The following is a 22,791-nucleotide window of genomic DNA, read 5'->3' on the forward strand; positions in this document are numbered from 1 at the left end:
CAAAATACATTGAACTTTTTAAATCTAGAAATGCAGTGTCTCAACACCACCACTTCCACAACAAAAAAAAACAAACAAAGCCCCCCACCCCCAACAGCTGCAATGGCTCACTGTTTAAAGGGTGATTTTTCAAGAGCCTTTAAAGACAATTATACCAATACTTGGTTCTAAGATGAAGCATTATTTTCCCCATAATGAATGAGGGGCAACTTGCCTTGGAATTGAGTAAGTAGCGTAATGTAGCATATCCTGGTATGTATTTACAAATATGGGGTTACCTGTGAGAATAACCGAACAGTTTGCAACAGGCTTGATTCTGACACACCCCCACCACCTTGCTTAATTCGAGAAGTGCTACAAAGCTCTATCCTAAGTTCATGGGGTTGTAAGTGCTATTAAACATCAATTAAGATTACAGAACTGGACCTTCAATCTTTTTCTTACTTGGGTTTTAATTTTATTAGAAAGACAATATAAAAGGATACAAACAAGACTTTCAGGCATAAGCTAACCTTCAATAGATGTTAAAAAGGAACTCTGCCAATGATTACTCTATTAGAGTTTCTTAAGCCTACTTGCAAAGCCTTAGGAACTGGCTACTGTCAAACTAAATGGACCATACATCTAGACAGATATAACAGTTACTACGTTTCTGTGCATGAATTTGGGATTGGAGAATTTCCCAAGAACCTGGAAGCCTGAACAAAGGGGTTTTTTTTACTTCAGCCAGTCTGATATTTTAAAAAGATAGGAGGATTTGTCAGCTCTGCTATTACTATTTAGTTTGCCACGTAAGTTCCAGGAAAAAAAGATGATTCAATGCTGTAGCGACAAATATCAAGCTATTGCAAAACAGACACCCTAACACTTATGTCAGTTTTGTCTCTTTCAGAGACAAACCCACCAACCGTTTAGTTCTATTTTACTGCAGCTGAATAAAAAAAAAATAGTGGAAGATTAATGGTCATCACTGAATAAAATCTTCAGATAAATCTTATAAAATTATTTCTAAAAGTCACCACAGTTAAATGCATATACAAGGCTGAAAAATAAAACACAGCATGTGTAGACAATAGGCTCTACTGCTGAAACAGCTGTTAACAATTATTGATTATGCGGCAAAAAATAAAAATATACTTTATAGAAATTCTATTAAAGCATAATTTAATGAATGTTACAATCAGTTTTAAACAAAATGCTTCCTTTGAAAATACAGTTTCTACTTAAGCTGTTTAAAATGAGTATTCAGCATTTCAGAATCTTGCTTTAGTCTTCTAAAAGAAAACCATCAAAAGGTTTAAGCTTATTGTGGAACTACAGTTTCTGTATCCTGAACCATTCAGGTTTTCCAATACAGCATGGCATAAATATACAGCAGTGGGGTATACAAACTTCAGTAATAATAATAATAAAAAATTAGGGATTACCTCTCATCAGCCAGTTGCCATTTTTTGCACTGTAAAATAAATCATTACGCACATTTCGCTAAATGTTTATGTCTGACTGACTTGTACTGTTTTCACATCCACAATAAAATACTATCAGTTGCTTTTGCCTACCCAGATCAAAGTTATTGGAATTGAGCAGGAACTCCGGGAGGTAAAAGAATTCTGGGATGAGCTCCTTTACATCTGCCATGTTGTGCTTTGATGCTGAATACCAGGCTTCACGCACACTGTGAAACATTCTATCAGCCAGGTCAAAGTGGCCACCCTGTGGAATGAAATGAAAAGCATCTTTATATTAGAACATCTCTCAGCATAGCACATTTGGCCAAGATCTATAAAAGCATAGTGGAAACTGATTAGCCATTTCATTTTATTATTGAAATGGTAAACACAATTCTTTCTTCAACAAAAGGGGCTTTTAAGTTACGCCTTCCTCTAGAAGTGGCTTATAATTAAAAAAATATTTTTGTAATAATGAGGAATAGAAAGCATTGAAACATACATTGATGGAACTTTTTAAAGAACAGTATTCTAGCCCTATTCCAAATATTAGCCTTTTTGGTTGAAATGCTGTCCCAAAGAAAATAAATGTTCTCACCCAATGGTTTCCAGCTAAGACAATATTTAAAATTTAGCACTGTGAACCCAATTAATTCTCAAGCTGTCAAAAAATTCCAGACTACAGAAATGTTTGGTTAATATTACACTTATTACTAAATTAGCTCTTTAACTGACACATCAGTTTAACAGATTAATCCTTCAACACTTGAAAAAATCACAGAGAAACTGATGCACACTATCATCAACAGACAAGCAAAGCAGACTTTGGGACTATCATCAATAGACGAACAAAGCAGACTTTGGGACACCAGTTCACTGTAAAAAGTTGTTTTGTGTCTGCTGAGGTTTGGTGCCACAGACATTTTTGAGATGCTTGTTTTCCATTTGAGGAACGGCATATCCTGCCCATAACAGCTCTGCTTCTCTGGAACACTAATAATGACCAACAAGAATATTATGCAACTATAGTTTTTTTTTTTCCTCTGACAAGAACTTGGTGAGAATAAAGTTACTTGATTAATCACATTTCTACTTCAAATTTAAAACAGGCAAGAAACAGGGAAAAAATTAGTTTTACAATATACCTGTAACCTTAAGAATATCTGTGTAAAGGGCTCCATTCGGACAAGATAGGAAGCCACTATCATGGCAGATGAATAATGAGTCCCATAATGATATGCTGGAGTTTCTCCTGTTGAAGAAAGGCATAAGTCATAAATGAAGAGGAAATAAAGAGGAAATGCTGATGGTAAAATCTACGCTAAATTAAAAATGTAATAAGTTTAAGAGATGACAGGCAGGGATAAGTGTTGTGCTCTGAGCACATCTGGAGTTGGTCCTAATAGCTTTCACATTTGTGGAACTATTCAAACTTTATGAAGTGAAATTGCAGCCACTTAAATTTTTGGCAGCAATCCTCTCCTTATCACTCAGTAGTCTTTTGCCCAGAAATACATTTAGTAATTACTACTGAAACATTCCAAAACAGACTTGCTGAAGGAGCACTTTCACTTTTAACCTCTTCTGTAATGGAAGATTTGGGCTCCATGCCCAAATATTTCTCAGATCTGTTGACTACACATTTTGGAGAGACTTTAGTTTAAACTGTCTAAAACAAGTAACCATCTATATAAATATATTCATACAGCTGTGGTGGGATGTTGAAGGGTGCAATTCTTTGCACTTGCTGGTGTCAGGCAGCACAATAATTTTACAGCAAGTTTTAAAACTTCAGTGACCTACTAACATAAGAGGTAAACATGCATTTGAAGCCTTGGGCCATATAGTAAAAGCATATAATTGTGAAAGCATGTTGCATCACAGCAGCTTTGGCTCATGCACAGACTCCACTCTTAGCATTGAATAATTTCTTTCTGTTGTTGAATTCCATTAATAAATTGTTATATAACGTGAAAGATTTTTTACCACATTTATTGTGCTCTTCACATGAAAGATATGGTGTTTACTTAAATATATACGCTGGGAAGTGGAAAGAAAAGGCTGGAGAAAAGTCTACACAAATAATGTTTTCTATTTCTCAGCACTACTGATTTTATTTCAGCAGATCTCAAACTACACTCTTTGAAGAACACACTAGTCATGTGATGACATTTCATTTGCAGACTACATTAAAACTACTCAAAATATACTGCTTTCCTAATATGTTTTTCCATTCAAGCAAGTGTCATAGTTTTACACAGGAATTATGTGATTGCAAACAGGAGGTAGTCCATTTTTCACGGTGCTTTATATTATGAAAAGGGGGGGTTTTTTTTTCAAATGCTATATTTTATTCTACTATGTTTTATTATTTTTGGCAGCAACCAGGGTTTCTTAATGTAGTATTCTCCATATCCTTGATGGACTGACTCATGTTTCTCTTTTCAAGTACTATCTTTTTAACATTGTTATACAAATACCATAGAAACCCAGTGGGGAAGTGATACATGTGCATGGGTATAGGCATCTACAGAGGGAGAGGATTATACCTTCCAGTCTTGGGGCAGATGGGCTGGCCTCACATTACAGCAGCAGCAAGTTACAAAAACCTTAACTTAGGGCTGTAGCTATGATGGTTCCTATATAGCAGTGCATACCAGACAACAGCTGGGGCCCAGAGATAACCAAGCCTTTGACATCCTCTGATGCCAGGAGGATTATATGCCAGTACTGCCTGTCAGGAGACCTTCTATGCCAGGGGCATTCCTCAGTGGGGGCCTTGCATCTATTTTATGGCTTCTTTTAAAAATGGAATGAAGCATTCATATCACAAACTCATTCTGCCATTTGTGTTCTCCTCATAGGGCGCATCCACACATGAAAGCACCGGCGCTTGCAGCAGCTCAAATAGAAGCGGTGCAAATTTGAGCTGGGGGCTTTTTGCCTCAGCGCATGTGCCTGGACATGCACTTTGTTGTGGAGTAAATTGTGCCACTTGGGGCAAAAAAACCCTGCCTGGCTTCTCCCAGATCTGCAGCCAGCGGGAGCTAGAGCCTGTGGCCAGTAGGGCAGTGCGAAACTTTGGTCGCTGATTTGATTCAGTGTGAATTTCTGAAAAATCTCTTCCAGCCTCCAACCCCCTACTTACCTGACAAGCTGGGTCCAGGACCCTGCACCTTGCAATGCTCCCTGCTTCAGCAGTGGGGTAAGGGTCAGCCATAGATATGCTCTGGCTAGCTCTGTGGTAAACCGACCTGCCCCATTCTTTTCCCCTGGGGTATTGTTTGACCCCTGGATATCCAGGGGTCTAATTTTTCCCCTGAGCTGGAAATTCGCAGCATGGGGAACAGTTTTTGGCTCCTGCACCTGCCTCTTGTAGCATCTCAAAGGGGTTTGAAACACTGCAAGAGGCATGTGTGCACTCATCTGGAAGCACCCATAGGGTTTGGTATACGTCTGTGCAAAAGGTCTGAAGGGAGGTCTTCTAGGAAGAGAAGTAAACCCAGTCACCTGTGCTTTCCAAGTTCTGCACCTGTATAGTCACTTACCATTAGGATCTTCCCAATCTTTGTATCTCTTCTTGTACTGAGCCAGTCTTTCATCTGTCTGTGCTCCCATTGGTTTGGCCAGATTTCTGAATGTCTTTGGATTTGTAAGATCCAGTTCCTTTAAAAATAAAAACTCAGACACATTTGTAAAAGCACTTGGCACCAGTGGGAACATCCTTATGGGCAACATGGTATTGATTTTCTTCCCAGGTCTAATTTTGAAAGCAACAGGAATTATTCAGATCAACCAGTTAGTAAGGCTTCTTTTTTTTTTTTTTTTTAATTCAGTCTGATTTAAGAGGATGCCTTTTATGATATGCTGGCAAGGGATAGGCATTTTGCCTCATTTCCTACAAAAGTACCCTTAACTGCAAGTCATCATGACAGTTCCTCATCTCCATTCTTCAGCTGCCAGCCAATGCAATCTATTCCACAGAATGGCTGCCAAGAGGTATTGTTCAGGCTAACACTAACAATACCGTTTCCATTTACAAAAATCAAATCCATCACATTCACAACCTTGGGGCCAAGAATCCTGGCAGCCTTGACATCATGTCCCAAATAAAAGTGTTTATGGCCTAACATTCACTGGGAACCATTTTGGGGAAATAATGCAGAGATTTATAAGAAACAAATACAAAGCATGACTGCTTTCATGTCTGTGTTAATAATAAGGTTACCATGCAAGACCGTGGTCTAATATTCCCAACCAGTTCTGTATGGGCAGAGGAAGAGCTCTGGAAACTTCAGCAGTTTTGCGCAGGTATCAGAATGAGCCTGCACAAGTCTCACTGTAGAACTTGAGCCTTAAATAGCCCACAGAGTGGAAGGATATATACCATAGCATTGGAAACTGAAATCAATCATTTGGAAAACTGGAAAGGCCTTAGCTTCACTGTGGAAATGTAAACCAGCTGTAACATTATCAAACCTTCAAAATGAACAAATACAACATTAGCTTTACATAGACAGGATGTTACATTTACCTCTGAATCATAGTCTGCAAGGATCCAAGGGAAGACGGGATACTGCATGAGATCATTATAGGATCTGCCAGCCAGAGTGTTCAAGTGCATCAGGTACTGGAAATTACTGATTTCTCCTCTCTTAAGAAGAATAAATAATAGTGTTTTGGTTCACTTTAGAATATTCAAACATTTAAACTGACAGACCTTTACTAACCAGATGCAAATCATAACATGTCAGATTAATATAAATATTAGTCTCATCTCTGAGGCTCACTGTACTCTTTTGTGTCTCATTTTTAATAGTGCAAGTCTTGTGTTCTAACGTATTCTGGACTAAACAGAAAATCTTGAAAAGCAATTTGCTGCCAAGATGAATGTTACGCCATAGAATATTTTCCAACTTGCTGAACATGACCGTACATTTTATTTAAACAGCCTTTCACTATATAAAAATAATTTTGGATGCTCCCACAATACATACAAGCAACAAAATTCTCATACTTACTTCCCATCTTTGCGTCACAGATTTTTCTCCTACTAAAGTGCTAAGCAAGCCAGACCTAATGGGAAGAAGGGTGTGTCAGTCAGTATTTTCCTCTTTAGCGGTAATATTTTGGTACAAAGATAATAGCCAAACTTTAAGCATTATGATTAGAATAATTTCTCCATTTTGACCTGCAATTAAATAATTTGGTGATAACATTAATTCATATAGGATGTATGACTTTTGTACTTAAAATAGGCAGCATGTCAACAGTATTTTAAAGTAAGGATAACTGGAGTTCATAGATTTCACAGACATTAGGGGTTGCCGAATGAAGGGACCTCATGAGATCATTCAGTCCAGCCCCACTGCCAGAGGCAGGAAGTCTGCAGGGATCAAATGATCCCAGCAAGATAAACATCCAAGTGCCTTTTGAGTCCAGAGTAGGTGCTTGTACCACCCTTGGAGGAGTCTGTTCCAGCCCTTGGACACTCCGACTGTAAAGAAGTGTTTCCTTATAATTGAGTCTGAATCAGCCTTCTAGAAGTTTGTGGCCATTAGACCTAGTTATCCCTTGGGGAGCCCTGGTGAACAACTGTTCTCCCAGATCCTGATGTACTTATATATTTATAGGCAACCACCAAGTCCCACCTGAGCCTTCTCCTTGCCAGGCTAAAGAGTTTCATGTCCCTCAGCCTCTCCTAAGGCTTGCTCTCTTGACCTTTGATCATACGGGTGGCTCTCCTCTTGCCCTTCTAGACTCTCTCAAGCTTATCTACATCCCTCCTGAAGTGGAGGACCAAAAACTGGATGCAGTACTCCAGCTGCAGCCTCGCTAAGGACGAGTAAAGTGTGAGGATGACATCCCTGGTTTTGCTTGAGATGCATCAGTGGATGCATGCCAGAATTTGGTTTGCTTTGCTGGCTATGGCATCGCATTGGTGGCTTGTGTTCATCCTGTGGTCAGCCAAGACCCTCCAGTCTCCCTCGGTCACAGTGCTAGTGAGCGTAGCACAGCTGACCCTATAAGTATGATGCTGGTTTTTTCTCCCAGGGTGGAGTATCCTGCATTTCTCTATGTTGAATGCCATCAGATTTTGGTCCGCCCACTTTGCAAGTGTGTCCAGGATGGCCTGTATCCCCAGACTGTCCTCCAGCATGGCCACCTTCTCTCATAGTGTGGTGTTGTCTGCGAACTTTGCCAGTCTGCATCTGATGCCCAAATCCAGATTAACAAGGATATTGAAGAGTACCGGCCCGGGGAATGAGCCTTGGGGGACTCCACTGGTAACCTTATGCTACATTGATATGTTCCCATCAACTAGTACCCTTTGGATCCGACCCCAGAGCCAGTTCCCCAGCTAGCAGACTGTGAACTGGTCAAGGCCACAGTGCCCCAGCTTGGTCGTGAGGACATCATGGGAGACTAAGACAAAGGCTTCTTGAAGTCCTTTGATAAATTAACAAATGTTCATTTATCAAAAGAGAACAGAAATTCTCACTTTTATTAGGTTTTACGAAGATCAGCTCATAACTAGAAATTTCAATTCTCTTGCAGACATAAGGAGGTATAGTTTTGTACTGAAGAAACAAATTGCTCTAGAAATACTTTAACATACACCTTATCCTTTGACAGTGTGAGCAATTGATTTTGAGGAAGAGAACCACTTACCCTTGTTCTACACTCGTGTTTGGTCTCTGCCCGGACACAGATTCTGAACTGTCAGTTAAAGATGGGACCACAGCCAAAAACCTGTATCATTAATAGAAGGAGAATAAAGTTGTTTCTATTCCCTGCATGCTTTTGAGAGAAACCGTAACAAAAATTAAGCGTAAGTGGCAACTTGTTACTAAGCAAACACATAAGCTCTTTAAAGAAAAATAACATAAGTCCTCCCACCCCCTTAATCTTCATGAATAAATGTCATATATTTAAATCTCACGTTTAACATTTAAATCTCTTGTGGTAGCATTACCACATATGAAGTATCTCCTGCTGGTTCTTGGGCTTTCCATCAGACTTTTGTTACCTGATTTCTTATCTGGGACTGAACTTTCTTTTGATTTGAAGCTCAGATTTATCATTAGCTTGTCTTCATCAGTCATGAAAGGGGAGGGGCTCTCTGGATAGCTTCCTGTGAACTCCCTAGAGATGACGTTCTGATGAGTATATTACTTAAAAACTGTCAGAGATGAGGCCCTGAACTTCTCAATTGAACCATTATCCCTATCAATGGTTTGTGAATACTCAAGAGTCAGAGAACATACTGACATGTAACACTTCGTATTTACAAAGTGTTTATTTGTATTTGGTGATCCCTTTGTGGGACCTGGCAACATGATTAAGAGAACCTGACTAGAACACAGAGATGAGCTTCTGCCAGATCTACCAACACTGGAGGTCTTATGGAGAAATCAGGGGCAGTAGAACCTGGATCTTCCCTCCTGAAATTAATTTTCTTTACTGACCTGCATAGATCCCTTAGAGGTTGAAGCTGGCCTGACCTCTTCCTCCTATTTTTTCTTAGTTCGAATAATATGGGGGGAGAGACCTGTTCACCCATTGTCCAGGTAAACATCATCATCTTACAGAAACAAGGCAAGAATGTCTTCGCAGGAAGTGATTATATCCACTTAAACATGGACAAATACTGTAAGTTTTCGCTTTGACTGATGAGGGTGGATTAACAGAACATACAGACAAGAACACAAAACGAGGAGAATCTGGCTCCAGGACTCTAAAGTGGTGGCACGGATAGGTCCTGTGCCCCTGTGGGAATGTCCCTTAAGGATTTTTGTCACGGGATTGGAGAGGCCTGAATGTGTCGTTGGTTAGGCTGCTAGTCTGTGGACTGGGGCAGTTGTTTAAGAAGGCCCTTCATGGCTCCTACGATGACTCTCAGTTGAAGGACATCTTGCCCTTCTGAGATAGTGACAGAGAGAAGAGATAAAGGTAAAGTTCAGCAGGAGGCCTGTTCAAGGGGAACAAACTGAGCATTATAAAGAATTTTGCTTGAGAACTGACAGAGGCCGCATGTTCAAGGGACCTGGTTGTCATGGGTGACTTCAACTACCTGGACACAGATTGGGAGGAACACTTGGCTGAGTCAGATCGTTCATGCAGCTTTCTGACTGTGATCGAGGAGCTCTTCCTCGACCCAGGAAGTACAAGGGCCAACCAGAGGTAATGCTCTCCTAGACTTGGTCTTGGCCAAGGGAGATGATGTGTTGTGTGGCTTGAACATTAAGAGTAACCTGGGTGAGAGCAACCATGAAATTATCAAGTTCACCGTCCACTGCAAGACTGATAAATCAACCAGCAGGATTGAAGTCCTGGACTTCAGAAATGCTGACTCTGACAGGGTCAGAGCATTAGTAGGAAAGGTGATGTAGGACCAGGAAGGCAAGGCAAATGGGGTTGTTGCTCAAGGATACAATTCTCAAAGCACATTAGAAAACTGTTTCTACAAAGAGGAAAGGCAACAGAAGGGCTGGCAAGCCCTCCTAGCTTAATAGGGACATTGCAGTCCTCTTACAAAAGAAAAAAGAGGTGTACACACAGTGGAAGCTAGGGATGGTCCTTGAGGAGGACTATACAACAGTGGCCAGCACTTGTAGGGAAATGATTAGGAAAGCCAAGGCGGTGACAGAGTTTAGGTTAGCTACGAAAGTCAATGACAATAAGAAGTCCTTCTTTAGATATGTAAGCAGCAGAAGGAAAACAAATGGAAGTGTGGGCCCCTGCTTAACACCTGGGTACTCACCAGTCCCCCTCCTGTAGGGCAGGGCCCCCCTGGCCTGAGAAGCCAGCGTTCCCCGACGGCAGGCCCACTGCGCATGCACGTAGTTTAAAAGGGCCCGCCAGCCAGGGGGAAAAAAAAAACAAACACACACTCAGGTAGGCTCTGGAGCAGTGAGAGACGCGTGGGTGAAGCCCGCTGCGCCCCCACTCCCCCGAAACCCCCCAGACACCCCCTCAGCAGCCGCCGAGCCCCCTGCCGACCCCCAGCACAGCCGGAGGTAAGCAGGCTCGTGGTGGGAAGGGGTTAACTCCTTGCTTGCTGGGAGGAGGCCGCTGCCTGGTGCCGGGCCGGGTCAAGCCCCTGCCCAGGACCCTACTTGGCCCAGCCCACCACGGAGCCCCGCGACCGGAGCCGCGCGAACAGGCTGCGTAAACAGGCGCTTGAGTTAGCGCGGAGTTCGCGCAGGGGAGGGCGTGGGAGGGGACAAGACCCTGCCTGCGACCCCCCCCCAGCCATAGCCAGCCCCAGCCGTAGCCAGCCTACCAGAGGCATGACACGGGTGGGCACGCGCCGCACCCCGAGGGTCCCCTCGGGCTCTGCGGCCCCTCCACTGGGCACCTCAGAGACGGCCGCCCAGACGGAGCCCATGGTTCCGAGCTCCACGCAAACGGAGCCCCTGGCTCTTGGCTGCGGGGGCTGCCTGTCCCTTTTTCAGGCTCTGGGGCCTGGGAGCATGGCCCCCTCCCCATGCGGGGTCTGCTCCCTACTGGGATCTCTGGCGCGCCAGCTGGAGGAGCTCCAGGCCACAGTCCAGCGACTGCGTGCCATCAGGGACTGTGAGCAGGAGATAGACTCCTACTGCCAGGCCCTTCTCCCCCGGGAGCCACAGGGGAGAGCTCCATCTCCCTCCGTGACTAAGGAGGACTCTGGGACCTCCCGCTCTGCCCAGTCAGGGGCATGGACCAAGGTGGTCAAAGGCCCCAAGGCCCGCCGCACCAAGGCCCCTGCCCCGCCGGAGCTTAGCAACAGGTTCGCACCTCTTGCAGCCCCAGCAGAGCCCACGCAGTTGCCAGCTCCCGCAGGCAACCCAGGCTCGACCGCAGCTACTGGCCCCGTTCTCCCCAAGACAAAGCGTAAGGTGTTTGTTGTGGGAGACTCCATCCTGTGGGGCACTGAGGGGGCAATCTGCCGCCCCGACCCCTTAGCCCGGGAAGTCTGCTGCTTCCCGGGGGCCCGCATCCGAGACATTGCAGAGAGGATCCCGCAGCTCCTCCGGCCCACAGACCACTACCCCATGCTCCTTATTCATGTGGGCACCAATGACACGGCTCGGAGCACCCCCAGCCAGGTCATGAGGCGCTACGGGGAGTTGGGAGCGGGGCTTAGGGGTCTGGGAGCTCAGGTGGTGTTTTCCTCGATCCTCCCAGTCTCGGGCTATGGGCTGAGGAGGGAGAGGAGGATACACGCGGTGAACCAAAGACTGCGGCGCTGGTGTTATCGGGAAGGCTTTGGCTTCCATGACCACAGCCCGCTCTTTGGAGAGAGAGGCAGCGAGCTGCTGGGAAGAGATGGCCTCCACCTCTCTCCCCTGGGGAGGAGACTCTTCTCAGCCAGGCTGGCTGACCTGCTCCACCGGGCTTTAAACTAAGCCCGCTGGGGGATGGGGGGACTACTGCCCCTGCTGGCCCGCTGAACGGCCCTTGCAAAGCCAGTGGACCAAGGCACTTAAGGGGGCACTTAAGGGAGCTCACCCCTGCCCCAGCCCTGGCACAATCTGTGGGCAAGGCAAGAGCCCCCTAGGGCACACTTGCCTGCCTGTACACTAATGCCAGGAGCCTGGGCAACAAGCAGGACGAGCTCGTCCTCCTGCTCAGTGCAAAGAAATATGATGTCATTGGGATAACGGAGACCTGGTGGGACTCCACCCATGACTGGACCATGGGTATAGAGGGCTATACCCTATACAGGAGGGATCGTGTTGACAAAAGGGGCGGGGGTGTAGCTCTCTATGTGAAGGAAAGCTACATGTCCCTGCAAGCTGATGTTGGCGACTGGGATGGACAGCTAGAGACCCTCTGGGTAAAAATTCGTGGGGAATTTGGCACAGGGGACACAACGGTGGGAGTCTACTACAGACCTCCCACTCAAAGTCCTGAGCTTGACCAGGAGTTCGCACGGGAACTGACTGAGGCCGCTTGCTCCAGGACTTTGGTTGTTATGGGTGACTTCAATTACCCGGACATCTCGTGGCAAGATCACTCTGCTAAATCTGAGCGGGCGCAAAGCTTTCTCTCGTGCGTGGATGACCTCTACCTGACCCAAGAAGTCTATGGGCCAATGAGAGGCAAAGCGCTGCTTGACCTGGTACTGGCTACGGGGGATGACCTAATCGGCGACCTAGTGATTGATGGGAAGTTGGGTGACAGCAACCACGAGCTGATCACCTTCACCATCCGCCGTAAAGCTGGCAAGTCAGTCAGCAACACAAAAGTCCTTGACTTCAGAAAAGCTGACTTTGACAAGCTCAAGAGGCTAGTCGGTCAGGCCCTCAGGGACCACGACCCCAGGGAGATGGGAGTTCAAGAAGAGTGGTTGCTTCTCAAGGAAGCGATCCTCAGTGCACAAGCTAAATCTATTCCAACACAGAGGAAAGGCAGCAAGAAGGCACAGCAGCCCCCCTGGCTCTCCAGAGACCTAGCGGACCTACTGTGGCTAAAAAGGAAAGCCTACAAAGGATGGAGGACGGGATTCACCTCCAAGGAGGATTACTCCGCGCTGGTCCGGTCCTGCAGGGAGCAAACCAGGAAAGCCAAGGCTGCAACTGAACTCCAACTAGCTTCAGGCATCAAGGACAACAAAAAGTCCTTTTTCAGGTATGTGGGGAGCTGGAGGAAAAGGAAGGGCAATGTTGGACCCCTGCTAAACCAGATGGGGCAACTGACAACTGACGCCCAGGAAAAAGCCAACCTATTAAATAGGTACTTTGCATCAGTCTTTCATCAGTCACACGGAATGCCCATGCCTGCTATGGGACAGGGAAATCTGGGTGATGGGGAATCCCCTACCCTCCATCAATGCTGACCTCATGAAGGAACATCTTGAGAAGCTGGATACCTTCAAGTCAGCTGGCCCTGACAACCTGCACCCCAGGGTACTCAAGGAGCTGGCGAGCGTCATAGCCCAGCCCCTGGCACGGATCTTTGAAAACTCCTGGCGCTCCGGTGTAGTGCCAGAAGACTGGAAGAAGGTCAATGTGGTGCCGATCTTCAAGAAAGGGAGGAGAGTGGATCCGGCTAACTACAGGCCCATCAGCCTGACTTCTATCCTGGGGAAGATCTTAGAAAAGTTTATTAAGTAGGCCATCCTTGAGGGACTGGCCCAGGCTAACATTCTAAGGGACAGCCAGCATGGGTTTGTTGCGGGTAGGTCTTGTTTGACCAATCTCATTTCCTTCTATGACCAGGTGACCTATCACCTGGACAAGGGAGAAGAGACTGATGTCATATATCTTGACGTCAAAAAAGCCTTCGATCTGGTATCCCACGATCACCTCTTGGCCAAACTGGCCAGTTGTGGCCTTGGCTCCACCACGATCCGCTGGCTGGGAAATTGGCTTCGTGGTCGGACCCAGAGGGTTGTGATTGATGGCAGTCACTCATCATGGTGCCCTGTGACCAGTGGGGTCCCTCAAGGCTCTGTCCTGGGACCCATCCTGTTCAACATCTTCATTAACAATGTGGAGATTGGAGTTAGGAGTGGACTGGCCAAGTTCGCCGATGACACCAAACTTTGGGGCAAAGCATCCACGCCAGAAGATAGGCAGGTGATCCAGGCTGACCTGGACAAGCTCAGGAAATGGGCAGACGAGAATCTCATGGTGTTTAACACCGAAAAATGCAAGGTTCTCCACCTTGGGAGGAAAAACCTGCAGCACCCTTATAGGCTCGGCAGTGCTACGTTGGTTAGCACTACAGAAGAAAGAGACTTGGGGGTCATCATTGACCACAAGATGAACATGAGCCTCCAATGCGATGCTGAGGCTAGTAAAGCGACCAAAATGCTGGCGTGCATCCATAGATGCTTCTCGAGCAAATCCCGGGACGTCATTCTCCCCTTGTACTCGGCCTTGGTGAGGCCGCAGCTGGAGTACTGCATCCAGTTTTGGGCTCCACAATTCAAAAAGGATGTGGAGAAGCTTGAGAGAGTCCAGAGGAGAGCCACACGCATGATCAGAGGTCAGGAAAACAGATCTTACGATGACAGGCTGAGAGCCATGGGACTGTTTAGCCTGGAAAAGCGCAGGCTCAGGGGTGATCTGATGGCCACCTATAAGTTTATCAGGGGTGACCACCAGGATCTGGGGAAACGTCTGTTCACCAGAGCGCCCCAAGGGATGACGAGGTCGAACAGTCACAAACTCCTGCAAGACCGTTTCAGGCTGGACATAAGGAAGAATTTCTTTACTGTCCGAGCCCCCAAGGTCTGGAACAGTCTGCCAGCGGAGATGGTTCAAGCACCTACATTGAACACCTTCAAGAGTAAATTGGATGCTTATCTTGCTGGGATCCTATGACCCCAGCTGACTTCCTGCCCTTTGGGCAGGGGGCTGGACTCGATGATCTCCCGAGGTCCCTTCCAGCCCTAATGTCTATGAAATCTATGAAAACCTCAGGACAGCTGGTAACCAGCATTCAGGAAAAAACTGAACTCCTGAATGCCTACTTTGCTTCAGTATTTCACCAGACCATGGGGAAGTCAAGCAATATAAGGCTCACAGGGGACATGCCTTATATGACAGCCTCCCCACTATGGATGCTGAGTGGGTGCAATACCAATTAGAAAAACTAGACATTTATAAGTCAGCAGGACTGGATGGACTCCATCTAAGAGTGCTGAAGGGGTTGGCTGAGGTCATTATGGAACCCCTGGCAAAACTCTTTCAGAATTTGTGGCACACACGGGACCTGGAAGAGGTCCAACATTGTGCCCATCTTCAAGAAGGGGAAGAGGGAGAACCGAGGCAACTATGGGCCAAGTTGCCTAACCTCCATCCCAGGGAAAAACCTGGAAAAGCTCATTAAAGAAACTGTGTGTGATACACTCGCAGAAGGTAAGATTCTGAATGAAAGCCAGCATGGCTTTGTTGTGGGTAGGTCTTGTCTTACCAATCTCATCTCCTAGATTGCCTATACAAAATGTGAGAGGAGGAAAGATATTCCATTTGTAGAAGATTTTGGTATTTTGAAATCATATTTCATTGTGAAGCCAATCAGTTTGAAATTATCTGCAAAATAGAGTTTTAGTTTTAGCCTGGCAAGCAGCCCTAGGAACCCAAAGCTACCTAGAATTTGTGAGTTTGGAAGACTTTGAAGGCTGGGCTGCTGAGAGGCCAAACAGATGAATTAAGAGAAATTGAATCATTGTTGCAAAATGTATCTATTTGTATTTACTGGGAAATTCTAGTAGACAGAACATTTGCTTTCTACTCTAGAAATGTGATGGGAGCAAAGGGGTGGATTAGCTCTCTACCTACTAAAGACGTACTAAAGCTACTTTACTTCTTAAGATGGGAAGATTTTAGAAACAGAAAAGGATGAATACTCAAGTTTTCATCCAACCATGAACTGCCCTTGCTAAGAAATGGTTGCTTTCATTAGTCATGGACTTAGGATATCTAGGTAGCCCAGGGACTTTTGCTTACTCTTGAAATCTCACTTTTTAAACCTATATCCATGGGCAAACTCTAACTTTACTTGTACGCACAGCTGCCTTCACTAAGGGTTTGGTGGATCCCTCTGGGCTATAAAATCTCATGTTATCTTGCACCTTGAAAATATAATCCATGGAACATACCCACACTACTTGAGCATGATCCAAACCCAGGCTTTTCACTTACAACAGAGAAGGCCTTCAGCCAACACTGAGAAAATACCTGCTGAACATAATAGGTATACCTATGCTACGTGTACTATGTATAAAATTTGCAGCAAACCTCAATGAATATATTCAAGTAGTGCCAATGCGCCCATGCCTGCAATATATTAGGTGTCATACAACAAAAAACAGCTCATATGAATCAAGGGCTACTATCAATTAAGATGGATTAATTAATTAGCACAATTTCCTTTCAGTGTCCAAAACTTAGTATTTTCAGGCTTTGCGATGTCTTGTATAGAAATATATTCCATTGTGTTATAGTGGAGCATGGAAGCCTTTCCATGGAACTTATACTAATTTTAATATTTCTATCAGGAACTGATTTGAAATATGGCCCAAACATGTATTTTTTATATCCACACTACCAATAACATGCAGTTTACATCACAACAATTCAAGTCATCTTGCAATACCTTTGATAGACTTTATTTCTAACTCCTTTTTGGAAAGCAAGAAGATAGTTCCGTCCATCTCCTGAGAAAACTTCAACAGCAATTGGCTAGGGTGGAGGGTGGGTGGAAGATGGGAGAAAAATCTTATTATAAAGATGTTGTTAAAAATATATACAGTAATACACTAGCCTGGTCTTTTAAGTTCAGAAATTTCTTCATTCACAGTTGACATCAGTTTAGCCATAGCAAAATGCTGATGACACATGCACCTTAAAAATGCCCCACCCAGCACTGTTAGTCTACCTCCAGAACAATGAAATTCACTGTCCTCCAATACACTGGAGCTAAACTTTTCAAACACTGTTGTCTAATGTTGGGCATCTCAATACATATGTTGGTGCACTAAGTAGCCTCATTTTCTAAAGGACAGAGTACACCTGTAGAAATGAAAGTTTCGATTTTTTTAAGATGACACTTTTTCTGCAAATTACAGTGGGACTGTGGCTAAAATCTCTACAGCTGCTTCTCATTCCAAATAAAACAAGTTACCTGTAACAGATATCTCCTTTTATGTACTTCCTTGATATCTTCATATGCAAAAATGCTGCACGTTCTTTTGAGTTGGCTTGGACCCTGTCTTGCTCCCCTTGGTATAATTGGCTCATGCATGCTGTAAGTAACCAAAAAAAGGTGAATATTATGTTCACCAATAAATAAAGACTATTTGTTAAATCAAGGCAAGGCTCAAGCTACAAAGTAATTATAAAGTAAAAGCCTTTCTACTGCATGAATGGAAGAGTCTAAAATGTTTCCTCAAAGGTTATCTTAATATGTTGCCAAAATCATGACCATGATATCAGTGTTCTGAAGAAAACAAGTTTTGGAACTAAACAGGTTTGCGTAGAATTCTGGGTTTATCAAGCCATAAGAATGGAGGTAGGCTCAATTCCTGTGCCTTCCTAAGCTTGACATAATAGTTTTAGTCTTCACACTTGCATAAAGTATTTCTCATCCAGCACTCAAGACTGCTAAACTGTTTGTAACTCTTCATTAATCTACTCACTTTGGAGGCAGTGTTTCAATATCCCGTATCTCCCTGGTGACTGTCATTGTAAATCCATCAATGACATAGAAGTGCTCTTTTCCAAAGAGAAGCAGCCCCTCACTGGTGTCAAGGCCTTGAACTCTAGCACAGCGGTACATGTGCTGAATCTGTAACCAAAACCATATGCTTGTCAATAGCAGCTTAATTATCTTGATGGAGGTTGAGACTACTGCCTTGTTGGATTTTATTCTCCCTGACAGTTTTTTCCTTACTTGTAGACACGCCGATTTTGTACTACTTATTTCAGTAATGAAAAATTTATACAAAGAAACATAAGATTAAAGACCTACAAACATTCTCTGTATAAAAAGAGATTGAGAGAGAGAGCGTGTGTGTATAATTTTGTACACATATATGCTTTCTTCTCCCTCTTGCATTTGGACTTCAGTAAGATAAATACAGGCGTTCAAAAGTAGAAGGAAAATTTACCAATGCAGGTGCAGCTGGTCACTAATATCAGCTAAAAGAATAGTATACTTCTTGTTCAAATGATAACCAACAAAAAGATGTTTAAAAGGGAAGAGTAGTTTTCCAATTTTCTCATTAAAAATACTTAACCAACTTGTCATTTCTGTAAAAGGCAGCAGAGGGCACTGTACTTACTCGAGCTGAAAAGCCACAGACGTTAAAGAACAGTAGTAAATGGAAAGCCTGCAAGACCCTACCTTCCCCCTCTTATCCACCACTCCAAACATGTTTAACCAGAGGTTCAAACACTGACTGTGAAAGCTAAAGACAGTGCTCCAGCTTAGTCAGATGTACCATTTTAATTCCACCCAGTCTATGATGTATTAGGCTGTGATATTCACTTAAAATGTATTACAACTACTTATTAAAGAATCATAGAATCATAATTTCAGTTTTTGTTCGCTATATCCCTCAAGTTGAACAGTAAACAATGGATAATAAGTATGTTGATCAGATCATTTGTCCTACAATAAGTCATGCTAAAAAGCTATATAAATATGTTATTTTTACTTAGGTAAAGATGTCCAGAAACAAAGTCACTCCATTTCTACAAAAATATAGCAGGTCGGTCCTCTGCACAGCAGGGACTCAATATATCAGATTTACCCAAATCCAAGGTGACTTCAAATTTTAAAAGACCCACCAATAACTAGATTCCTTATATGGAAATGATACATTTTAGAATCCCCAGCTCATGCCTGTATCCCAGGTCCTAGTCCTGGCCTCTGACAGGCACTCACCATATTGCTTTGGGCTCCAAGCTGCAGCAGCCCAGGGAACTCAGGTCAGGGCCAGAGCACTGGTTCTCAGCTCCAAGACAAAGCTGGTTTCTCCCCCATGTTTACTGTACTAAGTACAGTAATGTGTTAAGGGTTACCCTTTCCTCCCATCTCCCCCAATTGTGCAACTTTTGTTACACTAATAACATTCACCATGCCCTGCCTTCTGCCTGCCAATTTCTGGAATGAAGAACAGAAAGTCCCAACTTGTATAGATTAGACTTTTTTGTGATACACATACAAATAATTTAACTTTCTAAAAAGATAAAGCTTTTTCCCCACTTCTTTCTCTCCAGACAATGGTCTAACCCAGAACTGGATACAAATATTTTCTTTCACAAGAAGCCTTTGAACTAAGCTTAAGTGTTTCTTGAACCTAAAAAGTTTGAGAACTACTGCACTAGACAATGACTACATCAGACAGGTTCTGGCCTGTATACCTGTCACACTGGAAGGAAGCAAACCTCTAGAATGTTCACCTGGAATAGGATGCATATTAAATAAAGGCCAGATGTACTTAAAAGGAAAGTACATCAGATGCATATCAAAACAAGAGTCAAGAATTTTTGTGGACATCTTTTACTGGGCCAATTTAGTGAATAACAACCTAGGGAAAGCTGGCAGGATTGCTAGTTCCTGGAAACAGAGGACTCACTAAGAAATTACATCAAGCAGTACTGAGATATTTCTGTTTTGTTTTGTGTATCTGCCTCCAAGCTTGACCATTCCTTTATATATTTTTTCTGTCTCATGTAATAAAACTTGCTTTGTTTGATATTTTACTGAGTATCTTGGGATAAGAGTGACTACAGGGAAGCTGACAACAGCATGCTTTCCATTCTCATGGAAATGGCAGACCTCTTTCTTTTTGCAGATCTGAGGAGGTTCTGAGAGTTGGAAGAGTCTTCCTTCACTAAGCTAAAAGGTCTGGTCAAGAGGCTAATTAGACAAGAATTTTTGTCAAGACAAGATTTCTTGGAAAGAAATCCAGTTAAAACCCCAAGGTATTGCAGCAGGACTCCTCTGTCCTCAGAGTGATTCTAGTCACACTTAACTAGTGTTTGCTACCTACCCATACTTATTAACAGATCTCAAATTTACAAATCTACCCTGAACTTGTGTTGATATAAGAAATATGATGCTGGTTTGTGCTGTACAAACCTTGCTATTGGTTCTGCTTGTGTAACAAAAATATTCTTCCCAATGAAGTGTTATAATTCATACCGATACCTAAAAGTTTTAGGATGGCCATTTAAATATAGCTCCAATGAAGGGTAGCTGTGACCCCCAGCCTGAGAAACCATAGTTTAGAGCAGCAATTATCAACCAGGGTGCTGCAGTGCCCTGGACTGCCTTGAGATCCGTTCAAGGGTGCCACAGGGTGCCAAGCAATTTTAGAGGTTAGGTGTGCAAATATGATTCAGAAGATAAAATCAGAAATTTCAAATAAGAATCTAGGCCAGGTCCACACAAGCAGGGGAATGCCTTTGCAGCACAAATAATACTTTGTGCCACAGTGCCCCATGTACTTTCCAGCATGACACATTGTCCCGCTGCTCCACATACTGCAGAGGTGGGGCTGGGTGGGTCACAGAGTGCCTCAGCAGAGGCTAGCCATTCCTTGTGCTGAGGCACCCCAACCAGCCGGGGAGCAGCATGTAGAGAGCCAGGGCTGCACTATCTCTGTATGCTGCAAAGCTCCTGCACTGAGGTACACTGTGCCCCAGCCAGCCACTCCCCACCTGGCTGGGGTGCAATGTGTCTTGAGACAGGGGAGCAGGCAGCCCACTGGAATTTCCTGGTAGCAAAAAAAAAAAAAAAAAAAAAATTGGAAAACCAGTGCAGACAACAAAGTGGCGAGCACCGAGATCAGTGCAGAGCTGTGGCAACCCTGTACTGTGGGCTGCCTGCTGCCCTCACTCTGGGAATGCTGGGATAAAAATGCAACTTTGTTGTCTGTGCTGTTTTTCCAGGGTTTTGTTTGCTACCAGAAAATCTCAATAGCAAAGCTTTGCCCCAATGCAGCAAATAAGCAATGCCATGCACTGATTAATGTGCAACTCGTGCAGTTTGCTGCGCTGCAGAGAGGTTTGCAACACCACAATTTGCAGCCCCAGTGTTAAAAACATTCTGAACTGCTATGGTCTGGGTCATTTGCAACAGGAGAACTGCTCTATTATTCTTCTGTAGTCAAAAAAACAAGTGACAACAAAGAGCTGGTATTTTCTGAAGAGTACTTCAAGTCTATGAAGGTGTGCCTTGAGTCGAAAAGGTTGAGAACTACTGGCCCAGATCATCCTGTACCAATTTTTTCTTTAGAAACATACTACAGAAGGGTGGTATTAAGAAAATGGATATCAAGATTAATCTGAATTAAGCATTATGGATTACAGTGTTAGAAATGGAATATTGTTAGAAATGGAGTATTGTTAGAAATGCACAGCTTGCATCTTGCGCCTGATAAGAAAGAAACACTGCCAAGGACCTTTCTCCTCGCCCAGCCTTGCCACAGCTCTTCTTATACTAAATCGCAGACTCTCCCCCAGCTTCTCCTAGCCTTTCTCATGCAGATTACAGAAGCTGGAATTCAACTGACTGTGTCCTTGAAAGGGGGGGGGGGTGTTAAACTCTTGGTGACCTATAGAACTTTCTAAGCATGCTCAATTAGCTAATGCATATTTACTTCTCCACCCTGCATACTTAAGTAGTTAATTATAATGTACATGCGATGGAGGTAGTGATGTAACCACATATATGTTTGTATGAAACGGAAATGAGCTGTAAGAGTTCCTGTTTCTGCACACGTGCCCAGGAGGAAAAAGATAAATACAGCCTGCAAAAATTCCTTGGGGGATTCAGAGTAATCTGAGTCTTTGACTCTGCTCTGACCCTATTTGCAAATACACCTTTTCTGCCATCTGATGTATGTGTCTGTGATTTTAGTGGCCTCCAAGAAATGGACCGCAATTTTTTGCAACAAATCTGGCGAGCAAGCCAGGAGATTCCTTGGACTATCCCGGAATTCAGTGACAAGGTCGTCTCTGCCACCACGGGGAACGCGCACCGAGCCGCCTTTTTGGGCTCGCCCAGGGGGCTTAAGACGTGAGTCAGGATACCCGGGAAGTTAAAGGCTCCTGTACAAATTTTTGGTTTCTGAGGACGCCAGGCACACATTCCGGCATTCTGATCGAGATCTCTGGGGTATCTGAGTGAGTATATGAATTCCCTTGCCCAATTTGGTCTGGATCCGGGTTCAATTTTGGTTTAATACTGGGAAATTTTCGGCCTGGTATAAGAGAACCGTCTGTAACTAGGATCTTTTGGTATTTGGTGTGCGTTGGACGCACTTTTGTGGGCAATGGGTGCGGGTCGCTCCCGTGTAGAAGACTCGGATGCGCCTTTAGGTTGTATATTACAACACTTCAGTAAATTTGGAAAGCAGGCAGATTATGGAGTGAAGATGAAAAAGGGTGATTTAATTAAGTTTTGTCAACTCGAGTGGCCAACATTTGGGGTCCACTGGACCCCAAAAGGATCCTTTGTAGTAAAAGAAGTGATAGCTATCCATGAAATAGTTATGCAGAACGGATATTGGAATCAATTTCCTTATATCGATTGTTGGTTGTGGGTGGTTCAAAATCAGCCACCTTGGATTAAGAAATGCTTAGTAAAGTCTCATGTGATGGTTGTTAAAGGAAAGACTCGAGGAGGACCGCCTGTACTCCCCGAGTCTAATGAGGGGGGGAATTCTGAATTGGCTGAGTATCGGACCCGGTCTCCGGTCACAACCCTGTCAGGTAGCGAGGATGAATCAGACACCTCCTCGGGATCCAGTCCCTCTGCACCACCGCTCCCTCCCTCAGGGAAACCACCACCGGCGTATCAAAGCATACCTAATGATTCAGAGCGTGAGCCTCAG

General features: G+C 44.1%; 1 protein-coding gene across 8 annotated transcripts in view; it reads right to left on the bottom strand.

Annotated features, from left to right (window-relative positions):
- Positions 1-22,791, bottom strand: part of WDFY3 (WD repeat and FYVE domain containing 3) — a 370,468-nt gene that overhangs the window by 29,670 nt on the left and 318,007 nt on the right. For all 8 annotated transcript variants that reach the window (XM_090036996.1, XM_090037002.1, XM_090036999.1 and 5 more), the window contains 9 exons: positions 17,584-17,732; positions 17,070-17,190; positions 16,542-16,627; positions 8,121-8,201; positions 6,470-6,524; positions 5,983-6,102; positions 4,997-5,114; positions 2,594-2,700; positions 1,560-1,713 (listed from right to left, as the gene is read on the bottom strand). In XM_090036996.1, coding sequence (XP_089893122.1) covers positions 1,560-1,713; positions 2,594-2,700; positions 4,997-5,114; positions 5,983-6,102; positions 6,470-6,524; positions 8,121-8,201; positions 16,542-16,627; positions 17,070-17,190; positions 17,584-17,732 — 991 coding nt within the window. The remainder of the gene's footprint in view (positions 1-1,559; positions 1,714-2,593; positions 2,701-4,996; positions 5,115-5,982; positions 6,103-6,469; positions 6,525-8,120; positions 8,202-16,541; positions 16,628-17,069; positions 17,191-17,583; positions 17,733-22,791) is intronic.

Source organism: Crocodylus siamensis, chromosome 2, assembly GCF_052110815.1.
Source record: "Crocodylus siamensis isolate JL-2025a chromosome 2, ASM5211081v1, whole genome shotgun sequence".
Lineage (NCBI taxonomy): Eukaryota > Metazoa > Chordata > Crocodylia > Crocodylidae > Crocodylus > Crocodylus siamensis.